General features: G+C 53.5%; 4 protein-coding genes across 4 annotated transcripts; 2 read left to right on the top strand and 2 right to left on the bottom strand.

Annotated features, from left to right (window-relative positions):
- Positions 1 to 4,912: 4,912 nt before the first annotated feature.
- LOC150044977 (uncharacterized) lies at positions 4,913 to 5,372 on the top strand. Its single transcript, XM_090319973.1, has one exon. It carries the CDS (start codon positions 4,973 to 4,975, stop codon positions 5,105 to 5,107), a length of 135 nt encoding a protein of 44 aa, XP_090176099.1. The 5' UTR covers positions 4,913 to 4,972; the 3' UTR covers positions 5,108 to 5,372.
- Positions 5,373 to 5,465: 93 nt separating this feature from the next.
- Positions 5,466 to 17,193, top strand: Diablo (diablo IAP-binding mitochondrial protein). Its single transcript, XM_090319972.1, has 6 exons — positions 5,466 to 5,584; positions 5,979 to 6,105; positions 11,595 to 11,726; positions 12,909 to 13,019; positions 13,178 to 13,274; positions 16,385 to 17,193. Exons 1-6 carry the CDS (start codon positions 5,487 to 5,489, stop codon positions 16,579 to 16,581), a joined length of 762 nt encoding a protein of 253 aa, XP_090176098.1. The 5' UTR covers positions 5,466 to 5,486; the 3' UTR covers positions 16,582 to 17,193.
- Positions 17,194 to 17,333: 140 nt separating this feature from the next.
- B3gnt4 (UDP-GlcNAc:betaGal beta-1,3-N-acetylglucosaminyltransferase 4) lies at positions 17,334 to 18,589 on the bottom strand. Its single transcript, XM_090319875.1, has one exon. The coding sequence runs from the start codon at positions 18,587 to 18,589 to the stop codon at positions 17,471 to 17,473; it is 1,119 nt and encodes a 372-aa protein (XP_090176001.1). The 3' UTR covers positions 17,334 to 17,470.
- Positions 18,590 to 20,322: 1,733 nt separating this feature from the next.
- On the bottom strand, positions 20,323 to 27,509 carry Lrrc43 (leucine rich repeat containing 43). The gene is made up of 13 exons (XM_090319974.1): positions 27,370 to 27,509; positions 26,726 to 26,995; positions 25,712 to 25,822; positions 24,996 to 25,135; positions 24,163 to 24,401; positions 23,875 to 24,062; positions 23,435 to 23,487; positions 22,955 to 23,158; positions 22,327 to 22,468; positions 22,025 to 22,105; positions 21,757 to 21,939; positions 21,643 to 21,682; positions 20,323 to 20,483 (listed from the first exon to the last, which is right to left on the bottom strand). Exons 1-13 carry the CDS (start codon positions 27,499 to 27,501, stop codon positions 20,356 to 20,358), a joined length of 1,911 nt encoding a protein of 636 aa, XP_090176100.1. The 5' UTR covers positions 27,502 to 27,509; the 3' UTR covers positions 20,323 to 20,355.

Below are 27,509 nucleotides of genomic sequence, written 5' to 3' on the forward strand. Positions count from 1 at the left end.
CAGCCTGGGCACTAAAGTTTATGAGACTCTTATATCCAATTAACCACCAGAAAATCAGAAGTGGCACTGTGGCTCAAGTGGTAGAGCGCTAGCCTTGAGCCGAAGAACTTAAGAGTCCAGAATTCAGACCCCCACAACCAACCCTCCCCCCCCCAAAAAAAAAAAGAAAAAAGAAAAGAAATATGGCTGCATGTGGTGCTGCACACACATCTTCTTAGTGACAAGAGGTCAGGCAAGCCTGGGCAAGAACTTGAGACCCACAAAGATTTGAAAGTGTAGCGGCTTAGTGGTAGCCCAAAGCCCTGAATTCAACCCCAGGTACTGCAAAAAATAAAAAATAAAAATAAATTAGCCAGTCCCCACCTAAAGATGCCAGCCCACGTAAAGTCTCTGTTATTACTAGTCACATATATTTCCCTCTCTGTTTTTCACTACTGGAATTCTGACTCTGGTTAAAAGAAATTCTGCATCAATCTTGAGTACAAGAGTAAAGAATGGAGATTGGGAATGTGGTAGAGTGCTTGCCTAGCATGCATGCAGCCCTGGATTTGAGGGCCAGGAGAGTGGCTTAGTGGTAGCATGCTCACCTAACATGCATGAAGCCCTGGGTTCATTTCCCTAGAACAACATACACAGAAAAAGCTGGAAGTGGCACTGTGGCTCAAGTGGCAGAGTGCTAGCCTTGAACAAGAATTGTCCAAGGACTCCAGGCAAGGAGGCTCACAACTGCAATTCAAGCTACTCAGGAGGCTGAGATCTGAGGATCAAGGTTCAAAGCCAGCCTGGGCACAAAAGGACAAAAGGATGGACCTGAGACTCTTATTAATCACTGAGATTCCAATTAATCACTAGAAGACGGGAATAGGGAAAAGCACAAGGACAACACCTAGGCTCGGGTAGGATGGTAGCCTTGAGCTGAAGAGCACCCAGACTGAGTTCAAGCCCCATAGCCACAACAAAAAAAAGAAAAGAAAGAGAAAGAATTGTCTAAGGACAGTGCCTAGACTCTGAGTTAAAGCCCCAGGACGGCATCACTTCCACTTTTTTTTTTTTCTTTTATGGGTTGTGGGGCTTGAACTCTGGGCCTGGGCATTGTGCCCGAGCTCTTCAGCTCAAGGCTAGTGCTCTACCACTTGAGCCACAGTGCCACTTCCCCACTTCTACTTTTTTATTGGTTAATTGGAGATAAGAGTCTCACAGTCTTTAATGCCTGGGCTGGCTTTGAACCTTGATCCTCAGATCTTAGCCTCCTGAGTAGCTAGGACTACGGTACGAGCTACCGCACCTGGCTGGAAAAACATTCTTGTTTTAGAAAAATACTTTTTCAAATATTTGTTATCCCGGGAAGATTAGTTTATCTCTTTGAGCCCCTTCAGTTTTCAGCCTCAGCTGCTTTAAAAAATGAATTCCACCTTATCCCTCATTGCTTTTGGATTCTGAGATTCAGTTCAAGTCTGCTCAGGCCTCCTTGGCTGAGATTCTCATCCTATGAACAAATAGCCAGTTGTGCCATGTGTCTGCATTCACTCATGACTCTAGACTTACCTGCTTGCATCATAGTTCCAGAAGGTGCATTTAACAGAAGACTTAAAAGCATTTGTATGCAGATAGAACATGGTGGATAATTATATATTATTTGCTTTCATTTAGGTTCATTTAGTACTTGAGATTCTTTGTCTCAAAGAAGTGTGCCCTTACTGACAAAGTGTAAATGAGCGGTATGTTTATTCATGAAGAGGGTGGAGTTTTTACCCCACCCCCACCCCGTCTGGACTTTTGTCTAGCTGGCAGGCATTTTCACCATGCTAGCAGTCCCCTTCATAAAAATCTACATGGACACCATTATGTCTTATTAGATTATTTTGAATTTTAGCCAACAAACAGACAAGGGTTAGTTGCTTAACCCTGGAATAAGCACATAATGGTTAAAAGAGGAAAGATGAAAAGAGGACATTTAATTATTAGTGAGAGCTCTAGTCCATTCTAGCTCTGTTCTCTGGAAATGGATTGCTTATCATGGCATCCTAGCTTGGGTCACTGAAGATTTGCTTGGTGGCAAAAACAAAAAGTTGGTTTGTCACCAGGGGGAAATGTTTGTGTTCACTAGAGTTGAATTTAAGCAAACATGGGCTCAGGGTCACAATTCTCTACCTCAGCTTCCTGAGTCCTGAGGTGAGAGCTATGCACCACTATACCCGGTGTAATACTTTTAAATATTACCAAAAGGAGCCTGGCTCCAGTAGCTAATGTCTACAATCTTATATTGTGATCACAGTTCAAGGTTAACTTGTGCAGAAACCTCCTCAGTGACATGCTGGACACAGTAGCGTGTGCCTGTTATCCTAGCTCCTGCAAGCCTACCAAGTGCACGAAACTGAAAACCAGCAAAAAATTAGGGCCAAAGGAATGGCTTATGAAGCTGAAGGTCCTGAATTCAAGTGCTAGTACTGGTATCCTTCCCCACCCCACCCCCACCCCCCAAAATAATCCCCACCAAAATGAAACTAGGTGTCTGAAGCAGACAGAGGGCCTAGATTAAAAGATGCCAAGGCATAGGAATGCAGGCATCACATAGACTTACCTGAAACCTAAATTGTACTCTAGAGTCTGACATATTCCATCACTTGGTTTAATTATAACATGCTATTAAAAAAAATAAAACAGCAGGAGGCATGACTCAGTGGTAAAAACATTTGTTTAGAAAGCACAAGGTCCTGAGTGCTGCAAAAAAAAAAAAAAAGAAGAAATAAAATGTAAAATGTCAGACTAGCTGGGTGCAGTAGCTCAGGCCTGTAATCCTTGCTAATCAGGAAGCTGAGATCGAGGTTCAAAGTCAGCCTGGGCACTAAAGAGTGTGAGACTCTTATCTCCACTTAACCACAGAAGTGGTGCTATGGCTCAACAGGTAAGAGCTCAGGGGCAGCACCCAGGCCCAGAGTTCAAGCCCCATGACCAACCAAAAATAAATTTAAAAAATGTCAGATTATTGAAATAAAAGGCAGTGATACAAAATTTCTCAGGTTTTTCTTCCCATTTGGTGGCACTGGGTTTTGAACTCAGGGTCTTTTACCTCCTAAATGAGTGTTCTTATGCCTCAGACTCATGTGAATCTCATGACAACTATTTCCTAGCCTCAGCTTTGCAGCAAAATATTCCCAAAGTTGGGCAATGAGTAGAGGCTCAGTCTAGACCCCCTGTCAGCCTTGATGCATGTAAAGCATGTGAAAGTTAAGGGGGCACAGATTAGGCCTATTGTGAAAAGCCTGGCCAGTTTTGGTGTGGTGAGACATAGTCCCCAGCCACCCTTTCCTTGGACATGGAAGCCTTTCAGATCACCAATTCTCTGGGGAAGCAACTGACTGCTCACTGGCTTCCTGAGTGCTTGATAATGTTCTGCTCCTGTTTTCAGCCATGCTGGGCTGAGGCAATGATTTGATAATCAGAGATCCTGATTAAATTAAGAAGCCATTTGCTCCTGAATGATGATGTTTATAAAAGGGTTGATGTCCACCCTGCCTGCCTTTTCAGAGGCCAAAAAATGGTCATTAAAATCTAGAACAAGTAAAATAACCAGAAGCAACACAAAGTTTGTGCTTTCTTTTCCTTCTCTGTCTTATCTGGGAAAGCGTCCTGTTTTCCCAGCTGGCTCCCTTGGCCTTGCACTAGGAGTTGACACTGGAAGTAGAAGGTGCCTGTGTGATGAGTCTGTAAACTGCTAATGAGTGCTTTGCAAATTAGAACCAAGCTCTCTAGAGCTCTCAGTTATTGATGGTTTGGGTACATGCATGCATGCTCACACTTGCCTTTCAAGACAGCAGCTCTTGCTGTAATCTGTGAGCGGTGTTTTTGCTGCGACTGCACCCAGCATTGGTGAGAAGTCCACCTGGGGTGTTTAGACAAGAAGGGGCTTGAGCTTGCCCCTTGTGTATGGCTGCTTCCTCCAACTGCAGTAAGGAGCTTTAAAAACCCCCGGGCCCGCCCGCATCCCATCCCTGTGGTCTGAGAGGCGGCATCAGCAGAGGGCGGGCCCCGTTGCCAGCGCGCCTGGCCTGGGATTGCCTGCGCCCAGCTCCCTGAGAGCTCCGGGACCTCAGCGAGGTTGCAGTTGGTCGCCAGACCACACCTAGCAGTGGAGTACAGCTGCTGCCTGAGGGTCGGAGCTCTGCCAAGGTCTTGGAGTGTGCACATCCTGCCTACAGCGTCCACCGAGCGCAGCCTGGAGCCGGGGCCGTGGAGGAATCGTGGACACTTTACCAAGTGAGTGAAACTGGGACAGAGGGAACTGGCTGGCAGGGCCGACGGAGGTCAAGGGTTTATATGATTCTCACCACCTGAGGTGAAGCCGGCAGGGCCGATGGAGGTCAAGGGCTTATGATTCTCACCATCTGAGGTGAAGCTGGCAGGACCGGAGCCAGTGCACCGGGCACGGTAGGCAAGACACAAGCCCGGGAGCAGCTTGATGCAACGGCTTGGGACCCCTGGATTCCCAGTCCTGGCTGGCCGGAAGGCCAGCAGGCGGGACTGTAAGGCGGAGGTGGGCAGTCATGCTGAGAGGTCTTGGGGGACAGGGAAGGGCCTGGGCTGCAGCGGAGGTCTGTGCGGCCCCCTCCCCTTCCAGGTAGGGGCAGGGGTGCGCTGCAGCTTCGCTGGTCAAGCAGCTGCTCCCAGCCAGCAGAGCGCGCTGGCAGCATTAAAAATGCAGGAGGCGGTGGGAGCCCAGGGTCAGGAGAAGGAAGGCGGCAGCGGAGCAGCGCCAGGCTAACCCTCCTCGGGCCCCACACCTGAACGGGAAACCCGCGGTGCGAACGAGAGCACCCCGAGAAGCCGGTTGGTGCGCCGGCCGGGCCCGGGCCCCTTGGCCGTCGGACCTTCAGCTTTGGCGCCAGCGCGTTTGCTGCCGGAGCGCAGGGGCCGCGCGGGGCTCGCCGCCGTCCCGCCGGCCGCTCAGGGCGTCCCTGGCCTCCGCAGGGCGATGCCGGCCTGGACCGCCCTCCAGGTGCTGCAGCTGCTGCGGGAGCTGCTGGCCTTCGTGCTGCTCAGCTACTCGGTGCTCCTCGGGGCGCTGCTGCTGGCCGGCTGGACCACCTACTTCCTGGTGCTGAAGTGACAGCGCCGCCGGCCCGGCCCGGCCCCAGTGCCGCCCGCGTGAGTCCGGGCCGCGCTCCGAGGGCAGGGCCCTCCCGCTCGGGGCGCGGCCCGCTCGCGCGCCGCCCGGCTAACCCCACAATTTTTCTCCGGACTCGCGGGGCGGGCCCCCTCCGAACGCAGTCCCGGCGCGCGCCTCCGCTCGACGCGCCCCGGCCCCGCCCCGCCCCACGCGGAGGCTCTGGCCGTTGGACGCGGGGCGCGGCCGTTAGATTCGTTACACAGAGTCCCGCCCCCTCCTCCCCGCTTGTCCAATCCTAGCGGCGTCCTCGGGTGGGGGTGTGGCCAGGGAGGCCACATCCTCTCAGGTGGAGAAGGCGGTGCCTCGCCTGCTGCTCTCTATGCTGCGTCACTTCCGGCGTGTGCGTCCGGCATCCGCCGTCCGCGGGATGGCGGCTCTGAGGAGTTGGCTGTCGCGGAGCGTAACCACCCTGCTCAGGTATGACTGCGGTGGCGGAGTGGAGCTGGGGTGGGCAGGCCGGGTGACCCGGAGGGCGCCCGTGTCGCTCCCGCGCCTTTGCCCTGTCAAGACAGTCGAGCGGGCCTGTGGCATCCGCCCCCTTCGGAAGTCGGGGCGGCCTCGGTCGGGCTGGGGATCCTCATCCTAGCGACTTTTCCGCGACTCTGCCTCCCGAGTCCGGCCGCCTTTCCCAGCCTTTCCCGGTGACTGGCGCGGGGCCAATCTCGACGCCCGCGGCGCCTGGCCTTCCCAGGGGGAACCAGTAGAGGCGCCCGGACCTGGGTGGGAAGGTCCCCGCGTGGCGGGACCACGCTGTCCGGACGGATGAAGTGCACCCTGAGTGTGCCTCGCTGAGCTCAACTTCGGTTTCCAGGTACAGACAGTGCGTTCCTATGGTGGTTAATTCCAAGAGACGCTGCTTCGCAGAATTGGTAAGACCGTGGCACAAAGCTGTGGCGGCTGGATTCGGTGTGACGCTGTGTGCCGTACCTGTTGCTCAGGTAAAGTGCTGCCTCGTTGACCCCATGCACCTTAGGGCTGTGTTCCCACCCATGACGCTATTGGTTTCTCCTGTACCACCATTTCAGAGTTGGGCAGGTATATTCGTTTTCTTATTTCTATTACTGTCAGTTTTTGCCCCCAGACTGGATCCTTCTTTCCCTTCTCAGGCTTTGAGACCAAGGACAAGCACCAATTGAACAGTGAAGGAAGTTTAGTCCTGAGGCCAAAAACAGAAGTGGGAAGCAAACTGGGAAATTAATCAACCTCAGGTGTCCGATGATTATAGAGTAAAAGGGCCCAGACAAACGGATTTCTTTTCTTTTTTTTTTTTTTTTTTTTTTTTTTTTTTTAATGCCAGTACTGGGACTTAAACTGGGGGCTTAAGCCTGAGCCCCTCTATGCTCAAGGATAGCACACCACAGCGACACCTCTGGCCTTTTCTGTTTGTGGTACTGAGGAATTGAACCCAGGGCTTCCTGCATACTAGGCAAACAATGTATCACTGAACCACATTCTCAGCCCTGAAGGAATTTCTTGGATGAGTTTTTTTTTTGCCAGTCCTGGGCTTGAGCTCAGGGCCTGAGCACTGTCCTTGGACTTTCTCAAGGCTAGAGCTCTACCACTTGAGCCTCAGCACCACTTCCGGCTTTTTTCTATGTATGTGGTACCGAGGAATCGAACCCGGGTCTTCATGCATGCTAGGCAAGCACTTTAACCACTAGGCCAAACTCCCGGTCCCATTTTTTAAAGTTTTCAATTTTTTTTTTTTTTTTTTTTTGCCAGTCCTGGACTTAAGCTCAGGGCCCGAGCACTGTCCTTGGATTTTTCTCAAGGCTAGAGCTCTACCACTTGAGCCTCAGCACCACTTCCAGCTTTTTCTAAGTATGTGGTACCAAGGAATCGAACCCGGGTCTTCATGCATGCTAGGCAAGCACTCTACCACTAGGCCAAACTCCCAGCCCCCTGAAGGAATTTCTTAAATGGAGAGACCTACATATGTTTGACAAACTGCAAGGATGCTAATGAGGCTGGGGTGGAATGAAGATAGGGACCAAAAGTTATCTGGAAATTATGTGCTTTGTACAAGGGTGCTGTATGGATCTAGGAAGAGCAATAGAAAGCTCACACTATTATGTGGGTATAAGAGAATAGTTCAGACTAGGCAGGCAGCAGAGGAGATGGGAAATTAGCCATATTGTGGCAAGTTGTTCATGTATATGACAGTTATAACCTAGAGTCCAAAGGCAGCTGAAAAGAATGGAGCTGCCATTTATTGAGATGGAAAGGAGTGGGTTTTAAACAGAAGAATTTACAAGTTCAGTTTTGGAAACTTCTATGAGATGTTCAGAAGACATCTAAGTGGAAGCTGTTGACATGGAGGTAGCACCTATTTAAAAAAAAAAAAAAAAATCACTGACTAGCCAGGCTCATGCCTGTAATCCTAGCTACTCTTATCTCCAATTAACCATTAGAAAACTGGAAGTGGCACTGTGGCTCCAGGGGTAGGGTGGTATCCTTGAGCTGTAGAGCTCAAGGACAGTGCCCAGGCCCAGAGTCCAAGCCCCAAGACTGACCACCACCACCAACCCCCCAAAAAAATCACTGACTAGGGCCATGAGTGTAGCCTAGTGATAGAGTGCTCACCTAGCATGCATGAAGCCCTAGGTTCGATTCCTTGGTACCACATACTCAGAAAAAGGCAGATATGGCACTGTGGCTGAAGTGGAGAGCTCTAGCCTTGAACAAAAATGTCTTAAGGACAGTGCTCAGGCCCTCAGTTGAAGCCCCAGGACTTGGGGGCGGGGGGAATCACTAAACTTAATCCTTATAGATACTATACATAGGGAACCAACAAGCCCATTCCAGCCAAATAATCCTGAATTTTTTTGGGGGGAGGTATGGGGGGGCGGTTATAGGGTTTGAACCCTGGGCCTGGACCCTGTCCCTGAGCTCTTTAGCTCAAGACTACTGCCCTACCCTTTGAGCCTTAGCCCCACCCATTGAGCCTCAGCCCCACTTCTGGTTTTCTAGTGATTAATTGGAGATAAGAGTCGGGGGGGGGGGGGGGGGGGGGCGGGAGTTTGGCCTAGTGGTTAAAGTGCTTGCCTAGCATGCACGAAGACCCGGGTTCGATTCCTTGGCACCACATACATAGACAAAAGCCGGAAATGGTGCTGAGGCTCAAGTGGTAGAGTGCTAGCCTTGAGAAAGTCCAAGGACAGCGCTCAGGCCCTGAGCTCAAGCCCAGGACTGGCAAAAAAAAAAAAAAAGAGTCTCACGGACTTTTTGTGCCCAGGTTCGTTTTGAACCATGACCCTCTGATCTCAGCCTCCTGTGTAGCTAGAATTACAGGCGTGATCCACCAGGCCTGGCTTTAATCCTGAGATTTTTGTGTAAGAGTCTCAATGAGTGTTTTCAGTAATGTCTTAGGATCATGCACAACCTCAGCACACTGCCTCATTTCTGTTATCTGCATGATGCTGAATCTTTAGCCCTAAAACCCTCAGCAACAATTAGGATAATGACTTCTTTTCATACTCCCAGCCCCTCAAAGGATTTTTTGTACCAATATTCTGGGCCTCATGAGTAAAGCCTCTGGTCATTGCATTGGACTACAGTAATCCCACTTGTTTGTGTTCTTCAAAATCCTAGCTGTGTGGTACAAAGCTAAACCTCTTCCTGTTTTCTACTGCCCTAATCACTTTCATTCTCTTATGCTAGGCATCCTTTGCAGGCAACAAGTATATTCTTCTCTTCATTGTTTCTTTCTATCATGAAGCTGTCTTCCCTACCAGGTCCCACCTCTCTATACCTTTTCCTCATTCCCAGTAACAGCCATCACTTTCCTAAACACCTGAGATGATAAGTTCCATCCAGTTAATCACTTCATGGAAAGTTGATGATAATCTCTGTAACACTTTCTTGAGGCAGCAGAACATTAGAAAAAGGGTACAAAAGGGAGAAGATTTGGTTTGAGGGCTAGATGAATGATATGTTGTGTTACCATTCTGTTATCTAACTATTTTGGACTGTGTGAGGATATTAACAAATTATCATGTACGAAGTACATGATAAATGCTTGCTTGGTTGAATGAAATATAAATATGATAGGTAAAATTATTGATTTGTTCATGTAGCAAAAATAGTTGACTGCTGCTTCCAATAGGTAGTTTGATGTGAGGGGTCTGTACTGCAAGTAGTCCAAAAGCAAGGCAGAGTGTATCATAGAGCCATTGGCTCCTTTATTCCAATAACAGAAAGTACTCTACCGGATGCTGGTGGATCTCACCGGTCATCCCAGCTACTCAGTAAGCATATCTGTGATCCTGGTTTGGAGCCAGCCCAGGCTGGAAAGTTCTTGAGACTCACTAAACTACTCAGAAAAAGCAGCAAGTAGCACTATGGTTCAAGTGGTAGAGCACTAGCATTGAACACAAAAGAGGCTCAGGGAGAGTGCCAGGCCCTGAGTTCAAGCCCCAGGACCAGCAACAAAACCAGTAAGTACTCTGTTGACAAGAAAGAATCTTGAGTGATGCATTGTTCAATAACTTTTTTTTTTTGGTCAGTCATGAGGCTTGAACTCCGGGCCTGGGCACTGTCCCTGAACTCTTCAGCTCAAGGCTAGTCCTCTACTGCCTTGAGTTGCAGTGCCATTTGTGGTTTTTCTTTTCCTTTTTTTTTTTTTTTTTTTAAAAAAACCTGTCCTGGGCTTGACATAGGGCCTGAGCACTGTCCTAGGACTTTCTCAAGGCTAGACCTCTACCACTTGAGCCTCAGCACCACTTTCAGCTTTTTCTATGTATGTGGTACCAAGGAGTTGAACCCAGGTCTTTGTGCATTGTGGGACTACATACACAGAAAAAAAAGGCATAAGTGGCACTGTGGCTTAAGTAGTGGAGTGCTAGCCTTGAGAAAGCCCAAGGACAGTGCTGAGGCTGTGAGTTCAAGCCCCAGGACTGTCAAAAAAAAAAAAGTGTCTCAGACTTTCTGACTTGGTAGCTAGGATTGCGTGTTTGTTTTCTGATGTAATGGCTGAGGTCAAAGTATTTTACCTCTATTACTATGCTGCTCATTACAATCACACTATCCTCCCATTATTTTCCACTTGAACACACACCTCCTTTTCCAGTTTTTTGGTAGTTGAAGATAAAAGACCCTCAAATTTGGGCCAGGAATTTGGCCTAGTGGTAGAGTGCTTGCCTAGCATGCACAAAGACCCAGGTTCGATTCCTCGGCATCACATACATAGAAAAAAAAAAACAGAAGTGGTGTTGAGGCTCAACTGGTAGAGCTCTAGCCTTGAGAAAGTCCAAGGACGGTGCTCAGGCCCTGAGCTCAAGCCCAGGACTGGCAAAAAAAAAAAAAAAAAGACTCAAATTTATTTACCTCTACTGGCTTTGAAACTCAGTTCTTAGATCTCAGCCTCTTGAGTAGCTAGGGTTTCAGGCATGAGCTACCAGCACTGTAGTTGCCCTGAGTTCAAGCTCCAGCACTTGAAAAAAAATAAAATAATAAAAAAGTAAAGATAAAAGAAGAAGAAGAAAATTACTTTTTTAATTTAACTTTATTTTTTTTGTTGGTGGTAGGACTTGAACTCTGGACCTGGGCATTGTCCCTGAGCTCTTTAGCTCAAAGCTACTGCCCTACCCCTTGAGCCACAATGCCACTTCTGGTTTTCTGGTGGTTAATTGGAGATGAGTCTCAGGGACTCTTTAGTGCCCGGGCTGGCTTTGAACCATCCTCAGATCTCAGCCTCCTGATAGCTAGGTTTACAGGTGTGAGCCACTGCTCCCAGCTGGAAAAAAAAAGTTTTAAGAAAATGGTACTAGCATACTAGGATTATTTCTCTATATTATCTTAAATCACAAATCACCAGAGTCTTTTTTTTTTTTGGCCAGTCGGGCTTGAATTTGGGGCCTGGGCACTGTCCCTGAGCTTCATTTGCTAAAGGCTAGAACTCTACCACTTGAGCTACAGTGCCACTTCTGGCTCTTTCTGTTTATGGGTTACTGAGGAATCAAACCCAGAGCTTCATGCATGCTAGGCAAGCACTCTACCACTGAGCATTCCCAGCCCACCAGAGTCTTTGTGTTTGGAGGGGAGGGGTCATGGGGCTTGAACTCTGGGCCTGGACACTGTCCCTGAGCTCTTCAGCTCAAGGTAACCACCCTATCCCTGGAACCACAGTCCTACTTCCTGTTTTCTAGTCATTAATTGGAGATAAGAGTCTCAGGTTCTTTAGTGACCCGACTGGCTTTGAACCTCCATCCTCAGATCTTCAGCCTCCTGAGTAGCTAGGATTAAAGGTGTGAGCTACCGTGTCCAGCCCACCAGTCTTTAAAAAAAAAAAAATATCCACAGAACATAGTACCATTGCAGCATAAAACACTAAGTAGCATGAGAAGTATTTTCTTGGCTGTGTGTGGAAAAGCTCTGAGATACTTGGAAGTTGAGTGATAATTTATAAGAATGTTTTTGTGTCTTTCAGAAATCAGAGCCTCAATCTCTTAGTAACGAAGCATTAATGAGGAGGGCTGTGTCTTTGGTGACAGATAGCACCTCTACTTTTCTCTCTCAAACCACATATGCACTGATCGAAGCGATCACTGAATATACAAAGGTATGTTCCCTTTATTAAGGCCTATGTTTTCCCCTTTAGCAAACCTAGGGCCTTGTGCATATTATGCAAGTGTTCTACTATGGGCTACATTCCCTTCTTGTTAAGTAGATGTTCTAAACTGGGGTTAACAAATGATACCTAGATGAACAAAATCTGATCCAGTAGCTAGACCAATCTGTCTGTTTTATTAGAACTTAGACTCGTCTGTGCCTTTAAGTTTTAGTAGCTAAAGGAGAATCTGTAAAGCCCACACTAAAATACTTAGCCTCTGGCCCTTTACAAAAGATTTATGAGTCTTTATCTAAATCAGCAGTTTTTATATTTTCTAGAAAAAAAAATTTCAATCTTGGGGCTTGAATTCTGGACTTGAGTTTGTCCCATGTCAAGGCTACTGCCCTACCCCTTGAGCCACAGCTCCACTTCCTTCTTTATTTTTTTTGTGGGTCAATTGTGGGGCTTGAGCCACAGCCCTACTTCCGGTTTTATAGTGGTTAATTGTAGATAAAAGTCTGAAAGACTTTTTAGTGCCTGGGCTGGCTTTGAACCACAGTCCTCAGATAGCTTCCTGAATAGCTAGGATTATAGGTGTGAGCCACAGTGCCCAGCTCCTTCTTTTATTTTTAAACAGGGAAACATAGCCTAAGATAAAAGCCCTCCAGAGTCTGGTGCAGAAGATATCAAAGATACAATGTCTACCTGATGGGGTTTCTCCATGAGAACTGTGTAAAAATAATACTTCCCTCAAAAACTTTTTTTTTCTTACATATATTTTTGTTGTTGTTGCCCTGGGGTTTGAACTCATGGCCTTGGGCTTATTACTATGCTCTTCCACACTTCCCAGAGGGTTAATGGTGGCCTTCAGACCAGAATCTTCCTACTTAGGCCTGAAGCACATGCCACCATGTCTGGCCCTCAGCCATTTGATTTTCCTTCTACAGTGTGTTTTTTCTTGATGTTTGAACTGCTGGCAGGTTTTTAAATCTTTTAACAGCCATAGATGATGAGACGACAATGTTGTAGAATGGTGACCCTATCTCTTTCAGTAAGAGTGCAGTTTCAGTGAGCCAGAAGGACTGGAGCGCCACTTTGCTGTAGTGGGACTTCAGATCTTTGAGGTTTAAATATCACTAGCCTTTCTTCTATGTTTCACTTTACCAAGGCTTGTTTATTCTCTATTTATAGGCTGTCTATACGTTAGTGTCTCTGTACCGGCAGTATACAAGTTTACTTGGGAAAATGAATTCACAGGAGGAAGATGAAGTATGGCAGGTGATTATAGGAGCCAGAGTTGAGGTGAGCAAAATCCCATTAGTTAGTTCTGCAGTAGTGTTCCTATCTTATTATGGAATGGAGGTATCTAATAATGCTTGCTAAGTATACTATTTTGAATCTGTCTACTTAACTGTGCTAAACCTCTTTGTATTGTCTGAAGCTCTTTGCTAAATTTACAGATGACTTCAAAACAACAAGAATACTTAAAGCTAGAAACCACCTGGATGACTGCAGTTGGTCTCTCAGAGATGGCAGCAGAAGCTGCATACCAAACTGGTAGGTTGGACTTCCTTCCTTCCTTCCTTCCTTTCTTTTTCGTTCTTTCTTTCTTGCCTGTTCTGAGTCTTGAACCCTAGACCTGGGAGCTGCCCCTCAGCCCTTTTTGCTGAAGGCTAGCGCTCTACCATTTGAGCCATAATATTACTTCCAAGATTGGACTTTTTAACGTGAGGCACCTTGTTTGACTTGATCTAGCCATAAAATAATGAGGACTTTGGATGGTCTCATTAGGGGTAGGGAACTTTTTCCTGCCAAGGAGTACTTGGATATTTACAGCATTTATCAGCACAGGAGGACAGGACAAGGGCCGAGACAAACAGTAGGTGTGTCTGTCCTAGATGAGTTCAAGGGTCTTATATAGCCACAGGCTGCCGTTCCCACCCCAAGATGGGCTGACCTATTTTAGCTCTCACTTAGCAAGGTTCCCAGTAGGCTCACCATCACTTTATGTGTATCCACAGAAGCTAGGTCACTCATGTCTAGAAAAGTAAACTCTTCCCATTAGAATTTCATCTGTTCAAAATCCCTTCAACTTAATAAGAGTCATAGAATGACACAGTTGGATAAGGCAAGAACTAGAATCCCAGTTGATGGCAAACTTAATATTAAGTCATGGAATGTTTCTCTTATTTCAAGCACTATGGTAAGTACTTCACAGGCATTTTTTTTTTTACATTATTATTCAGATAGTTGTACAAGAGTTACACTTTTAATCCCCAAAGTTCTTTTAAAATAGGAATTATTGCTGGGTGCCGGTAGCTACTCAGGACACTGAAATCTGAGGATCAAGGTTCAAAGCCAGCCCAGGAAGGCTTATATCACTTTACTAGCCAAAACCCCGAGAGGAGGCATGGCTCAAATGGTAAAATGCTAAGTGTGAGCAAAGCTGTGGGAGAGCACTCTGTCCTCAAAGTAGCACTCTGCTACTTCCAGCTTTTTCTGCATGTGTTACATAAAGGAATCAAACCCAGGTTTTCATGCATGCTTAGGCAAGCACTCTACCACTAAGCTACATTCCCAGCCCAGGAAATGCTGTCCTCTAGGGGCTTTTCCTCTAAGGTATAGTTCTTCCAATGGACCTAAAATGAGTGTTGGTGGGGGGGTTTTGTGTGTGTGTGTAATTAATTGGAGATAAAAGTCTTGAATTTTTCTGTCCAAACTGGCTTCTGCCTTGACCATCCCCAATCTCAGCCTCCTGAATAGCAGGATTGCAGGCATACGCCACTAGTATCAGTTGAATGTTTTTGTTTGTTTGCCTTGAGGAAAACATGAAATTAACATATAACCTGATTAAACTCAAACTAAGCAGACTTAACAGAAATGACAGCTTAAGTCCAAGTTATTAAGAAATAAGTATGGGGGGAGGAAAAGAGAGAAAAAAACATGCAAAAGGGATATCAATGTTTGAGAAGTAATGTACCAACTATCTGAGGAATGTAACTGTAACCCCTCTATATATTACCCTGACAATAAAATACAATAAAAAAAAAAGTATGTTAAAATATTCTTATTTGGGGCCAGGAGTTTGGCCTACTGGTAGAGTGCTTGCCTAGCATGCACGAAGACCTGGGTTCGATTTCTCAGTACCACATAAGTAGAAAAAAGAAGAGAGCCAGAAGTGGTGCTTTTGCCCATGTGGTAGAGCTCTAGTCTTGAGAAAGTACAAGGACAGTGCTCAGGCCCTGAGCTCAAGCCTAGGACTGGCAACAAAAAAAAAAAAAAAAAAAAAAAAACTTTTCTCATTCTAGGACATTAGACTAGAATTTTTAATATTAAATCTTAAAAATAATATAAAGGTTAGGGAATTACTGTTCTCTTCTAGGGTTGTATTTTTGTCACTCATGGGGCTTGAATTCTGGGCCTGGGCACTGTCTCTGCTCTCTTCAGATCAAGGCTAGCTCTTGAACCAAAGGGCTACTTCTAGTTTTCTGGTGGTTAATTGGAGATACGAGTCTCATAAGGGCCTGAAGTGTGGCCTAGCATGCACGAAGCCCTGGATTCGACTCCTTAGAACCTCATACACAAAAACCAGAAGTGATGCTGTGGCTCAAGTAGTAAAGCACTAGCCTTGAGAAAGCTCAAGGATAGACCCCAGGCCCTGAGGACTGGCAAACACAAACCAACCCAAACAATTCTTACATTATAGAAAATATATGCCAATGTTCAAAAATCAACAGCAGACCTCCATAATTGTGTGGGGGCAGAAAAGCATGAATGACCAGCACTTAAACAAAACCTTGTTTAGCCCACCAGGGGAAAACAGCCCTTGATTCATGGACCTGAGGTTATTACAGTAGATTACAAGGTCTGTCTCCCCCCCTAGCCCTCCAAAGCATGGCCAGGTGCTAGCGGCCCACACCTGTAATCCTAACTACTCAAAAAGCTGAGATCGGAGGATCATGATTTGCAGCCTGCCCAGAAAGGAATGTCTGTGATATTTAGTTCCAACTAACCAAAAGAAATTGAACCTGTGGGTCAAGTGGTGGAGCACTAGTCTTCTGCACAAAAGTTCAGAAACATTGCCCAAGCCCTGACTTTAAGCCCCAGGACCATTACACGCACACATGCACACACGCACATGCATGCACACACAAATATATGCCACAGTGCACTAAATAAAATGTAGTACCCAACTTGGTGTATTGATTCATGCCTATAAGCACTTAAGAAGCTACAGCAAAAAGCCCACTCTACTACATAAATACATTTTTTTTTTCCAGCCATGAGGCTTTTAACTCTGGGCCTGGGCGCTGTCCCTGAGTTCTTCAGCTCAAGGCTAGTGCTCTGCCACTTGAGCCACAGCACCATTTCTGGTTTTCTGGTGTTTACTTGGAGATGAGTCTCATGGACTTCATTGCCTGGGCTGGCTTTGAACTGTGATCCTCAGATCTCAGCCTCCTGGATAGCTAGGATTACAGGCAAGAGCAGCCAGTGCTTGGCTCTTCTTTTCTTTTTCTTTTTTTGATGGAGAAATGAATTGAGAGGCAAGGGGCTTTCTGAGAGGAGAAAACTCTGAGGGTCTGAGGAAAATGAGTGAGGTTCAGATGCCGGTATTCACATGTGTCCTCTGCCCTGTCCTGCTCAGTGTTGGTTCCATCTTTTGGCAGGAGCAGACCAGGCCTCCATAACTGCCAGGAATCACATCCAGCTGGTGAAATCGCAGGTGCAGGAGGTGCGCCAGCTCTCCCAGAAAGCAGAAACCAAGCTGGCAGAAGTGCAGACACAAGAGCTGCATCAGAAGACACACGAGGTAGGGGATGAGAGGGCCGACCAGGAGCAGGAGGCCTACCTGCGGGAAGATTGAAGGCCTGAGCCAGCTGCCACCTCCCCACCCCGTGAGGAAAGCAGGGGAGGGTGCCAAGTGCCCAACACGGGCATAACTCTGCACAGAGACGACACCACTGATCCTGTACTGGCTGATGAGGCCAGAAACATTTGTGAGCTGTGAGTGCCTGGCCCTTTCCCCTGCTGTCTCTGCTCTTCCCGGACCAGGTTCTTAGCCCTAGGGCACTGTACCCTGTTTAACATTGCACACATACCCCAAAAACCTCCCACAGCACAGCTGCTCTCCCTCTGGCTGATCTTACCTCACACTCTAAAGCAGTTCATCAACCTGGGCCGGAGAGGAGGTCCTTTTCTGTCACACCCTCAAGTTCAATAGCTGTTTAACCTCTGTTTTTAATCTTGTTCAGATTTTCAAATATGATTTAGCATTTGCTCCCTCCTTAAGGAAGAGAGTTGGGGGAGGGGGGAGCCCTATCCAGTTTATAAGATTTCTCTTTCAGTGTTTATGTAATACCTTCTTGAATCTGGCCTCATGGCCCTGTGAGACAGCTCAGGTCAAGGCATTGAGTCTGTTATTAAGGAAGGAATGCAATGTCACCTGGTGCTTTCAACACGACTTACTCTTAAGCCATGCCTCCCGTTTTCTTCCTTATTTGAGTTCCTCTGCTGTGTCCAAAGAAGGATTCACTGTTTTTTTTTCCCTCAGCATTGGGTGTGTGTGTGTGTGTGTGTGTGTGTGTGTGTGTGCGCGTGTGTGCGCGCGCATGTGTGCGCACACGCGTGCTTGCACACCGTGTGCTGGGCCTACACAGCATCCTTCAGGCCCCCATAAACAGGATTTTCCCCCATGGATTTTGTACACACATTTGCTCCCATTCAGTGCTGGACACGTGTCAGCTTTCGGGGTTTTAATAAGAGGCCACGGCGTTGCCTGCAGGTGGATGAGGAGCACGCTCCCAGGTTCTCACTGCACGCTGCAGCGGCTCAACACTGAGCCGGGGGGCGGCTGCACAGGAAAGGCCCTCATCTGTCACCTGTGCCCACATGGTCCACATCTCCAGGGGACTGAGGCGGTGCACCAGCAGGAGCCCTCTGTAAAGGCAGGGGTCCAGGGGCTGCTGGATTCCAAAGGTCTTGAAGCCCGCGTGGTGTGTGGGGCTCACCCCTACCTTCCGCAGACACATTCCGACGAAGATGTCGTCAATGGGGAAGAGCTGGACCTCCTCAGAGGCTCTGTGGAGCTTGCTCGCCGTGGCTCTGGACATGGCGTAGCCACCCCCCCCAGCGTAGGGTGGGTAGTGGCGGGCCCGGTACATGGAGGGCGGGATGAAGTATTTGACACGAGTGTTCCTGTTGGGCAAGGCCTGGTGGATGACATCTCCTGCCAAGAGGTCCTGGGCTGGGTCTCGGCCATCCAGGAACTCCAACACATTGGAGACATGGACAAAGACGTCATCTCCCTTCAGCACGAAGTGGGCCTGGGCACAGGCAGCTGCCACCCAGCGGTGCAGGTGCAGCTCCTTGGGCGTGAGGTTGAAAAAGTCTTCAGCAAAATCCCACTGCAGGATGTCATCGAACTGCCAGCTCTCATAGGCCAGCAGCTGGGCTGGGGGGCCGGGTCGCACCACCCCAAGGAGGAACACAAGCTTTAGCTGCCGGCCCCTAGCCCAGCTCCCTGCACGGCCACACGTGCTGCGGATGGCTGCACGCTGCTCCACGTGACCAGGCTGGGACTTGATGGCTAGAAGCAGGAAGGTGTCCTTGGCACAGCTGGTAGGCTCCAGCAAAATAGAAAAGTTTCTGCAGTGGCGATAAGTCAAGAAGAGGCGATGCCGGCTGGGCAGGGTTGGGGAGGTGCTGGCCGCTGTGTCATTGGGTAGGCAGCGGTGGTGGTGGGGCCCTGGTGAAGCCCAGAAGGGTTGCAGGGCTTCAGAGCCCCTGTCTGGCACAGCCTCCTTCCTCAGAAGCAGCAAGCAGCTAAGCAGCAGAGCTGGGAGGAGCAGCAGCCAGCAGCTGCAGCTCGGCATATTGAGGCCCTGTGGGGGGGGGGGCGGGGAAGGCTGAGCCAGGACCCTGCTGGCTTTCAGGGCTGCTTTTTATCCTTAGTGTGTCCTCAGCCACTCCCCTCCCTGGAGAAAATCAGAGCACACCTGCTCTGCCACTCTAGCCTGCCTTCCGCCATCTTCAGGGGAGTGGCTGGGGTCAGCATTTTTTCCAAATAACTTGAATTTGAAGACACCACAAACATTAGCCTCTCCCAGCAAACGTGGAGGAGGCCTGCGCTTTAGGGGGCTCTTCTGAAAATGCACACTGAGTTGAGCTTTGACTCACTCTTCTAATCCAAAGGCCAGGTATTGCACAAGGAAGTGGAGCTGGGGCTCAAGTGGCAGAGGGTGAGCCTTTGGGGGAGGGGCAAGAACAGCATTCGGGTTGAGTTCAAGCCCCAGGAGTGGTAAAAAAAAAGTCTCCGGAGGGGCCGGGAGTTTGGCCTAGTGGTGGAGTACTTGCCTAGCCTAGCATGCACGAAGACCTGGGTTCGATTCCTCTGTACCACATACATAGAAAAAAGCTGGAAGTGGTGCTGAGGCTCAAGTGGTAGAGCTCTAGCCTTGAGAAAGTCCAAGGACAGTGCTCAGGCCCTGAGCTCAAGCCCAGGACTGGCAAGAAGTCTCTGGATAGGGCCAGCCCCAGGCACTGACAGCCTCCCAAGAGAGGAGGCTGCACTGCAGGGCCAGGCGAGGCAGCAGGGGCCATGGCCTCCAGAGAATACCTCACCACCATCTGCCTCCAGTGGTGTGGTGGAGTCAGCCAGACTCATCTGGCACAAAATTGTACGTAAAGCATGCCACAGGAAAGACAATGGCCAAGCCCTTGGCTACTGGCTGCCCCTTGTGCTGCCTGCGGCTGTTATTTCCCAGGAGTGTGGGGGCTGGGGCGATGCCTCCCACCAAGGCTACTGGACCCAGCCTTCCGACACCTTGTCTGTTCCTCCAGCTGCCCTCTCCAAAAGTCTCCATTCCTACGCCTTCCAGACGCTTCTCCAGCCCTCCCCGGTCCACCTGAACGAGCCCACCCTGCTGGCGGAGCAGCCAGGGCGCAGTGTGCAGACCGGGGCCGCCCCAGGGCAGCTGGCCGAGCCGTGCAGCGGCTGTGGGGCCTGAAGGGAGGACGGCTCTGGTACCCGGGCCTCGGGCCGCTGCTTGGCGTGGCCCAGCCGTTCTCCACCCCACCGCGCACGGCCGAGCAGGGCGCCGGCGCGGCTCAAGCAGGCGTTAAGGGCTAAGATTTAGGGGCTGCGGCGCGGGACAGGGCCGGCCCCGCGGGGGGCCAGGCCGGGCCCTCGGGCGCCCGGCGGCCCGCAGGCCCCACCGCAGGTAGCCACCGGGCACAGGCGCCTGTCCAGGCACAGGTGTGGCGACCACCCTCCCGGAGACTGAGGTCCGGGTACCCCAGACCCCGCCAGCTGACCCCGAGGACCTACCTAAGCAGCCAGCGCGGGGACCCGGCTAGAGCCGCTCGAGGAGGGGGGCGTGGCCCGGTGGGAAGAGGCGGGGCCCTGTGGGCGGGGGCGGGGCCTGGTGGGTCCGGTGGGCGGGGGCGGGCCCCGGCGGGCGGGGGCGGGGTCTGGTGGGCCCGGCGGGCGGGGGCGGGGCTCCAGGGAGCTCCTGCAGTGTCCCCCCCACACCCCGTGCCGCGGCCCACGCGGCGCCGCAGCGCTTCCCCGCGCCGGGCGGGCGGGCGGGCGGGCAGGCAGGCAGGCTGGAGTGCTGAGAACGGTTTTTACTCGCCCCGCCTAGTCCACCAAGGTGCTGAACGCCTCCTCCGCGGTGCGGTACTGGCTCAGCTGGACCTGCACCTCCACCGTCAGGGGCTGCGGCCGGTACGAGCTGTCCGAGGTCAGGGCCGCCGCCTTGTTCTTGTCTAGGAAAACCAAGCCACAGGCGGATGCGGGGACCGCCCGGGCTCACTGGGATAAATAAACTGTATCAACCTTCCCATGGAACTTCGTGTGGACCCCAAACACTGACAGACTGTGAGGTGGTCAGTCTTGGGTATTTGGCAAATACTTTCTACCAAAGAAGGAGGAAGAGGAGGAGACAAGTGACTGAAAGCACTGTGAGGAATAAAACTCTAACACTTAAGGTTTCAGGTAGACTAGAACTATGGGACATTGTGGCTCCCACTGGGGATGTAATGATTCTCCAGTACTGGAAACCATTTCCAATGAGACAGGCATGACTTGGGAGATTGAGTGAAGTTGGACCAACAATGGAAAGATCTGCATTGTTTTACGAATGGAACATTATTAAGACCCCTGTGGTTCTAACCCTAGCTGTGAGGTGACTCACGCACTCAGTGTTTGTTGGTAGACTAAATGTGCTGACCGTGGTAGATGTTGTTCACTCTATTGACTTTAAGTAGTACAACCACAGCCTCGGCCTCCCCTGGCTCACACCGCAGTGATCAGGAGCTAAGTCCTCACGGGGGTGTTCCTGTTCTCTCCACCAGAGGCTGCCTCTGAGAAGCAATCTGATCAATTCCTGGTTTTTGTTTTGTTTTTGCCAGTCCTGGGGACTGAACTCAGAGACTGAGCACTGTCCTTGGGCTCCTCCACTTGAGCCACAGCACCACTTCCAGCTCTTTCTATGTAATGGTACCGGGGACTTGAACCCTGGTCTGTGTGCATGCTAGGCAGACACTCTACCACCAGGCCACACTCCAGGCCTGGGTGGGTGGTTTGTTTGTGGGTCATAGGGCTTGAGCTCAGGGCCTGGGCGCTGTCCCTGAGCCCCTCAGCTCAAGGTTAGAGCTCTACCACTGAGCCAAGCCCCACTTCCTGTTTTCTAGAGGTTAATTGGAGATCAGAGTCGCAGGTCCTTTTGTGCCCGGGCTGGCTTTGAACCTGGATCCTCAGATCTCAGCCTCGTGACAGGCGCGAGCCCCCAGCACCCGGCTTGGATTCTGTTGGGTGGAGCACTGCCCGGTACTGGGCCCGCAGAGGCGGCGGGACGGCCATTCTCGGTCCCGAGTCCGTCTGCTGAGCCTCAGCCGGGACCTGGCGCGCCCTGTGCCTTTGTACCTTTTTTAGCAGTTTTCGTTTTCTTGGTCTTCTTTGAATCCTGAAAGAAAGACCCGGAGGTGAGCTGCTCCGGCGGGGGCGGGGCGGGGCGGGGCGGGGCGGGGCGGCGCTGACCCTGGTGAAGGTCAGCCGGTCCACCTCCAGGCTGCGGACCACCCCAAAGCTGCACACGGTGGACACGGACGGCTCGCCCATGAGCAGCGGCTCCAGCGCCACCATGCTGCGGCCCAGCACCTGCAGGACCGGCGGGTCCTGCCGCAGCTCCTTGGGCGGCTCCTTCTTCTTGGGCGCCTTCTCCTGCGCAGAGGCGGAGGCGGAGGGGGGGCTCGGCCGCTCCGGGCCCCGCCCGCCCGCCCGCCGGCCCGGGCAGCCCTGCCGGTACCTTCTTGTCCTTCTTCTTCTTACCGTCCTTCTTGGCAGGCGCAGGAGTCTCCGGCGGTGTCACCAGGGGCCAGGAGAGAATCTGGGCGACCACAGAGCCGGGGTGGGCAGGGGGTCAGCGGGGAGCGCCCGGGGGGGGGGGCGCGGGGAGGGGCAGGGCGGGGTCGGGGGGCGCGGGGCCAGGCAGGGCGGGGACACGGGGACGGGGGGCGCGGGGCGGGGCAGGGCGGGGACGCGGGGATGGGGGACGCGGGGCGGGGCCGGGGCAGGATCTCGGGCCGGGGCGCGGGCGGCGCCTCCCACCTTCTCCTCCACGACGGTCACCGTGGTCCCCGCCAGCAGGAAGGCCTTGACCGGCACCAGGTCCCGGAGCGTGTGCTGCATCTCGTACCCGCAGGGGATGACGTCCATCCAGGGCTTCGGAGTGGTGCTGAACATCACGGTCCTGGAGGGCGGAGCGGGGGAGGAGGAGGGGGAGAGAAGACAGAGAGGGAGGAGCAGGGCTCAGTGGCTCACGCCTCTCATCCTAGCTCCTCAGGAGGCTGAGATCCTAGGATCAGGTTCAAAGCCAGCCTGGATACAAAAGGACCTGAGACTCTGACCTCCAGTTAAGCTCTAGAAAATGGGAAGAGGGCTTGGCTCAGGGTAGGGAGGGAGCCTTGAGCTGAAGAGCTCAGGGACAGCGCCCAGGCCCAGAGTTCAAACCCCACCACCAACCAAAAAAAAAAAAATAATATAGTAACCCAAGAAAACACCTATAAAATGCTATGGGCGGGGCTACCCCGCAGGGAAACGTAGTGTGCTTGACCCCAAGACTGAGGCACGTCGGATGTCTGCTCAAGTCTAAAGGCAGGTGGGGAGGGTCCCGGGAGGGGTGGGAAGGGCGGGGACGGGGCGGGGAGGCCGGCGGGGAGGGGGCCCGGCGGCCCACCCCGGGGACGGGCAGAGCCGCGGGTCGATCCGCGGCCGCAGCTTGGCCAGCTCCTCGGCCGACTCCGTGTCCTGCGGCAGGGCGGCCGAGTGGACGGTGAGCACTGAGGACTCGGACTGGCCCTGCTCCGTGGCCCCCGACTCCATGGACTCGGCGGGCGCCTCCTCCTCCGGGACCACCGGCGCGGCCGGCTGGGCCACCTCCCTGCTGAACCTCTTGGCCTCCTCCCGGCTGGTGCCCTTGGCCGCCTCCCGGCTGTGCTTCTTGAGGCCCCCCTCGTCCCGGCTGTGCTTCTTGAGGCCCCCCTCGTCCCGGCTGTGCTTCTTGAGGCCCCCCTCGTCCCGGCTGTGCTTCTTGAGGCCCTCCTCCTCCTCCCGGCTGTGCTTCTTGAGGCCCTCCTCCTCCTCCAGGCTGGGCTCCTTGAGGCCCTCCTCCTCCGGGCTGGGCTCCGAGGGCAAGGCCGATGGCGAGGAGGGCGGCTTGGGGCTCTCCTCGGCCGGCGGCTCCGGGCTCTCAGAGGAGGGCTGGACGATCTGCGAGATGAGAGGAGAGGACGACGACGACGCGGGCTGCAGCGGGAGGGGGGAAAGAGGGTGGAGAGGGGAGGGAGGGCGCCCCGCTGACCCCAAGCCAGCTCCGCCCCTGAGTGCCATGAAAATGCCAGGCAGGCGGAGACCCGGGCGGCCAGACCGCCTGAGCTGTCCTGCGAGGCCGTCAGCCCCCGTCCGTCCCGTCGGCCCCGCCCCTGACAGCCACGCCCCCAGTCGGCCCCGCCCCCGGTCGGCCCCGCCCCCGGTCGGCCTGCCCTGACAGTCACGCCCCCGGTCGGCCCCGCCCCCGGCCGGCCCGTCCTGACAGCCACGCCCCCGGTCGGCCCGCCCCGACAGCCACGCCCCCGGCAGGCCCCGCCCCCACCGCACCTGGGCAAGCACGCCACCATACGGGTTCTCCTCGCTCTCCTCGTCCTCCACGAAGTCGTAGGTCACGTAGTAGTTGTAGGTGATGAACGGGCCCTCGGGGCCCGGCTCGGGGTCCAGGATGGAGGAGTCCACCACGCCCTTGACGTTCCCAATGGTCACCACGAAGTGCGCTTCACGCGCGAAGAGGTCTGCGAGGGGGCGGACAGACAGCGGGAGTGGGGCGGGCGTGGGAGGGGAGGGCCGCCCCTGGGTCACCCCGCGCCCGGGCAGGGGCACTCGCCCGCCCACCCGCGCTGCGGCTGAGCCCCCGGAACTGGTGCTTCTCGTTGGGGGACACGGAGATGTCGTCCAGCACGGAGAGGCGGGCCAGGCTGTCCACCGTGAGCCCGCGGTAGTAGGGCACCAGGGCCAGAGGGTTTCCCTGCAGAACCAGAAGCCGGAGGTTCTGGAGGGAGGAGAGGCTGGCCACCATGCCTTGCAGGTCTGTCAGGTCGTTGAAGCCCAGGTCCAGGGAGATGAGATTGGGCCTGAAAGGGAGGCCAGGCCATGGTGAGCAGGGGCCTACCAAGGGACGGTGACAGGCCCGAGGCCTGGGGCCCGCCCTGCCTGGCTGCCTCCACAGAGCTGTTCCTCTCAGTGGAAAGCCCCTTTTCCTGCTGTGCCTCCCAGGATGGGGACAAGGGAGGCGCAGGCGGCTTGGGGCTCAGGGGTGTGGCTCAGAGCGCCTTGTATCCACATCCTGGCCACTGCTGCCCGAGCCTGCCTGGGCTAGGGGAAGAACGTGTGCCAGTTGTTGTCTGGAGGGCAGAGGTTCTCACCTGGGCCCTCTGGGGCCTCAGGCACCATCTGGGGACATTTTGATTGTCACCAGAGTGGTGAGGGCAGCAGCTCCTGGCATCAAGTGGGCAGAGGGCAGGGGTGGTGCTGAAGCCCAGGCATGGCACAGGACACACCATGAGTGACTGGCTGCGAGATCAAGTGAGCCCTGTGGAAAAGCCCTGCGCCAGGCTGTCCCCCAGTCCAGGGATACCCCAATCCGGTGTGCCAGGGCCCCTGGAAGCTGGGTCCTGAAACCAATGCCCTGTGGTGATCCTTCCTCCCTTCCTTCCTGGCTGAGGTACCAGTAATTAGCAGTGACAAAGAGACTCTCCAAGGGGCCCAGAAGCTTGTTGTGGCCCAGCCCCAGGTGCTGCAGCCTGGGCGGGGGGTGCGTGCACAGGCATGCCATGGTGCAGATCAAGTTGCCATACAGCTCCAGCACCTGGAGGGCCAGAGGGGTGGCAGAGGGTGAGGCCCGGCCTCCCTGGCCTCCCACTTCCCTGCCTCTGCCCTGAGAAACTCAGAAAGAGCTGAGCCTGCCGCCTGCTGCATGCACTCATTCATTCATTCCTTCATCAAACATCAGCTGCCAGTCCTGGGCTTGAACTCAGGGCCTGAGCGCTGTCCTTGGGATTTCTCACTTCTCAAAGCTAGAACCCTACCGTCTGAGCTACAGCACCACTTCCTGCTTTTTCTATGTATGTGGTACCAAGGAATCAATCCTGAGTCTTCAGTGCACGCTAGGCAAGCACTCTACCAGTAGGCCAAACTCCTGGCCTTCAGCTTGTGTTTGTTTAGTTCGTCGTGTGTCTGTGGGGAGGGTACTGGGGTTTGAACTCAGGGCCTCATGCTTGCCACGCATTTAACCATTTGAGCTGTACCTCTAATCCTTCTAAGTTTTGGGGGAACATGGCCGAGGGGTGGGCCTTGTTTAGCACAGGGCCCCCTGGCCAAATCGGACTAGGAGAAGGCTTTTTGGGTGCCTTGCTCAAAGGCCCCCAGACCTGGAGCTCTGTACCTTGAGTGTTGGGGGCAGATTGGAGGCATCAACTTCCTTGATTTGATTGGCACCCAGGACCAGCTCCTCAAGCTTGAGAAACTTCAGAAGGTCTTTATCTATCAGGCTTACCTGGAAGGGAGGAAAGGATGCTGGAGCTCTACAGATGAAGCCACAGTGGAACAAACACTGAGTCTACATTAGGAAAACAGCCGCCACTCCCACTTTTACCGCCCGCCCCCAAAGTCACCCCTCCTCCCCACTGCAGTTCTGCAGGGTCAAAGATCTGCCCCTCCTCCGAGGGTAGGTGTGAGGGACTTCAAGGCCAGTGTTCCATGTCCCTCAGACTGTGACATTCTTGGGAGGACAGGAATCCGGTCTTCTTTGCTGTCTACCCCAGAGACACAGTGAACCCCAGGCCCTCCCACCTGGCTAGCCTGTCACAGAAGGCCTGCAGGAGTCACTGTAGTATATGGGAAGAAGGAGCCAAGCAGAAGCCACAATCCCTGGGCCTTTAGGACATCAGGGTTCTTCCTGGCTTGCCGAGCCTTCCCCACCTACAGTGACCAGCCCCGCCGCTTACCAGGGGCTTCCTGGACATAGATTTTCAGTGCTGCCGCTGGGACAGCGCCTAACCAGGCCACCCTCCTCCTCCTCCTGTACCATGTCATTTCCTGGGTTCTCTGGGGGGGGGGGAGCAGCTTCCATGCAACTTTTGGGTTCTGTTACTTTGATCTAGCAAAGGCTTCTTCGTAGCAAGCTGTGAAACATCTCCAGCTCCGGCCACCATAGTTAAGATTAAAAATAAAAACACCAGTGTGTGCCAGGTGCTGTGACCCCACCCCCACCCGTAACCCAGCGACTCCGAGGCTGGGATCTGAGAACGGAGCCTCAGCCAGCCCGGGCAGGAAAGTCTCCAGTGAAGCACCACGAAGCTGGAAGTGTGGCTCGAGAGGAAGAGCGCGAGCACGCCGGCAGGCCCGGGGTTCAGATCCCGGGTGTGCCGCAGGGGCCGGGGAGGAGGCGGGGAGCCACCTGCTTGTCCACCACCCTGAGGGAGCGGAAGTAGGAGTGGAAGAAGCTGTCCCGGAGCCTCAGCGGGCTGCGGATCGCCAGCTCCCGCAGGAAGCGGTCCTCGGCCGAGGCGTAGCCCAGCTGCGCGCCGTGCGCCCAGGGCGAGTGCGGGCTGCGCACCAGGCCCAGCAGCGCCTCCACCGGCTCCTCCTCCGCGCTCCCCGCCTCCTCCTCCGCGGGGACCAGCTCCCGCCAGGCCCGCCAGGGCTTGGGGAGGAAGCGGGACCTGTTCTGCAGGGGGAAGGGGGAGACGCTAGAGTCGGAGCTGAAACCCACGGCCGACCCGGGGAGAGCCACCGACCCGGCCCGGGCGTGGGGAGGAGCAGGAGAGCGGGCCGGGGAGCCGGGAGCCGGGGCCTGCGAGCCTCGTTCCCAGGCCGCGGGGCTCCCCGCCGGGACCCCGAGCCCCCGGCCCGACGGGACCCCATGCCGGCCCCGCCCCGGCCCCCCGGGCCCCACCCCGACGCCGACCCCGCCGCGCCCCGCCCCGCCCGGGACCCCATCCCGGCCCCGGTCCGCCGGGCCCCACCCCGACGCCGACCCCGCCGCGTCCCGCCCCGCCCGGGACCCCATCCCGTCCCCGGCCCGCCGGCCCCCGCCCGCACCCAGCTGCCCGTGCCGCACGGGAACTCGCTCAGACACAGCTGCCGCAGGTGCTCGCGCACCGCCGCGCTCACGGTGCCGGGCTCGCCCGCGCTGCCCCTGCGGCTGCGGTCCGACGAGCTGGACAACGCCATGCCGGCTC

The sequence above is a fragment of the Megascapheus bottae genome, chromosome 28, assembly GCF_031878675.1.
Source record: "Megascapheus bottae isolate mThoBot1 chromosome 28, mThoBot2.hap1, whole genome shotgun sequence".
Taxonomy (NCBI): domain Eukaryota; kingdom Metazoa; phylum Chordata; class Mammalia; order Rodentia; family Geomyidae; genus Megascapheus; species Megascapheus bottae.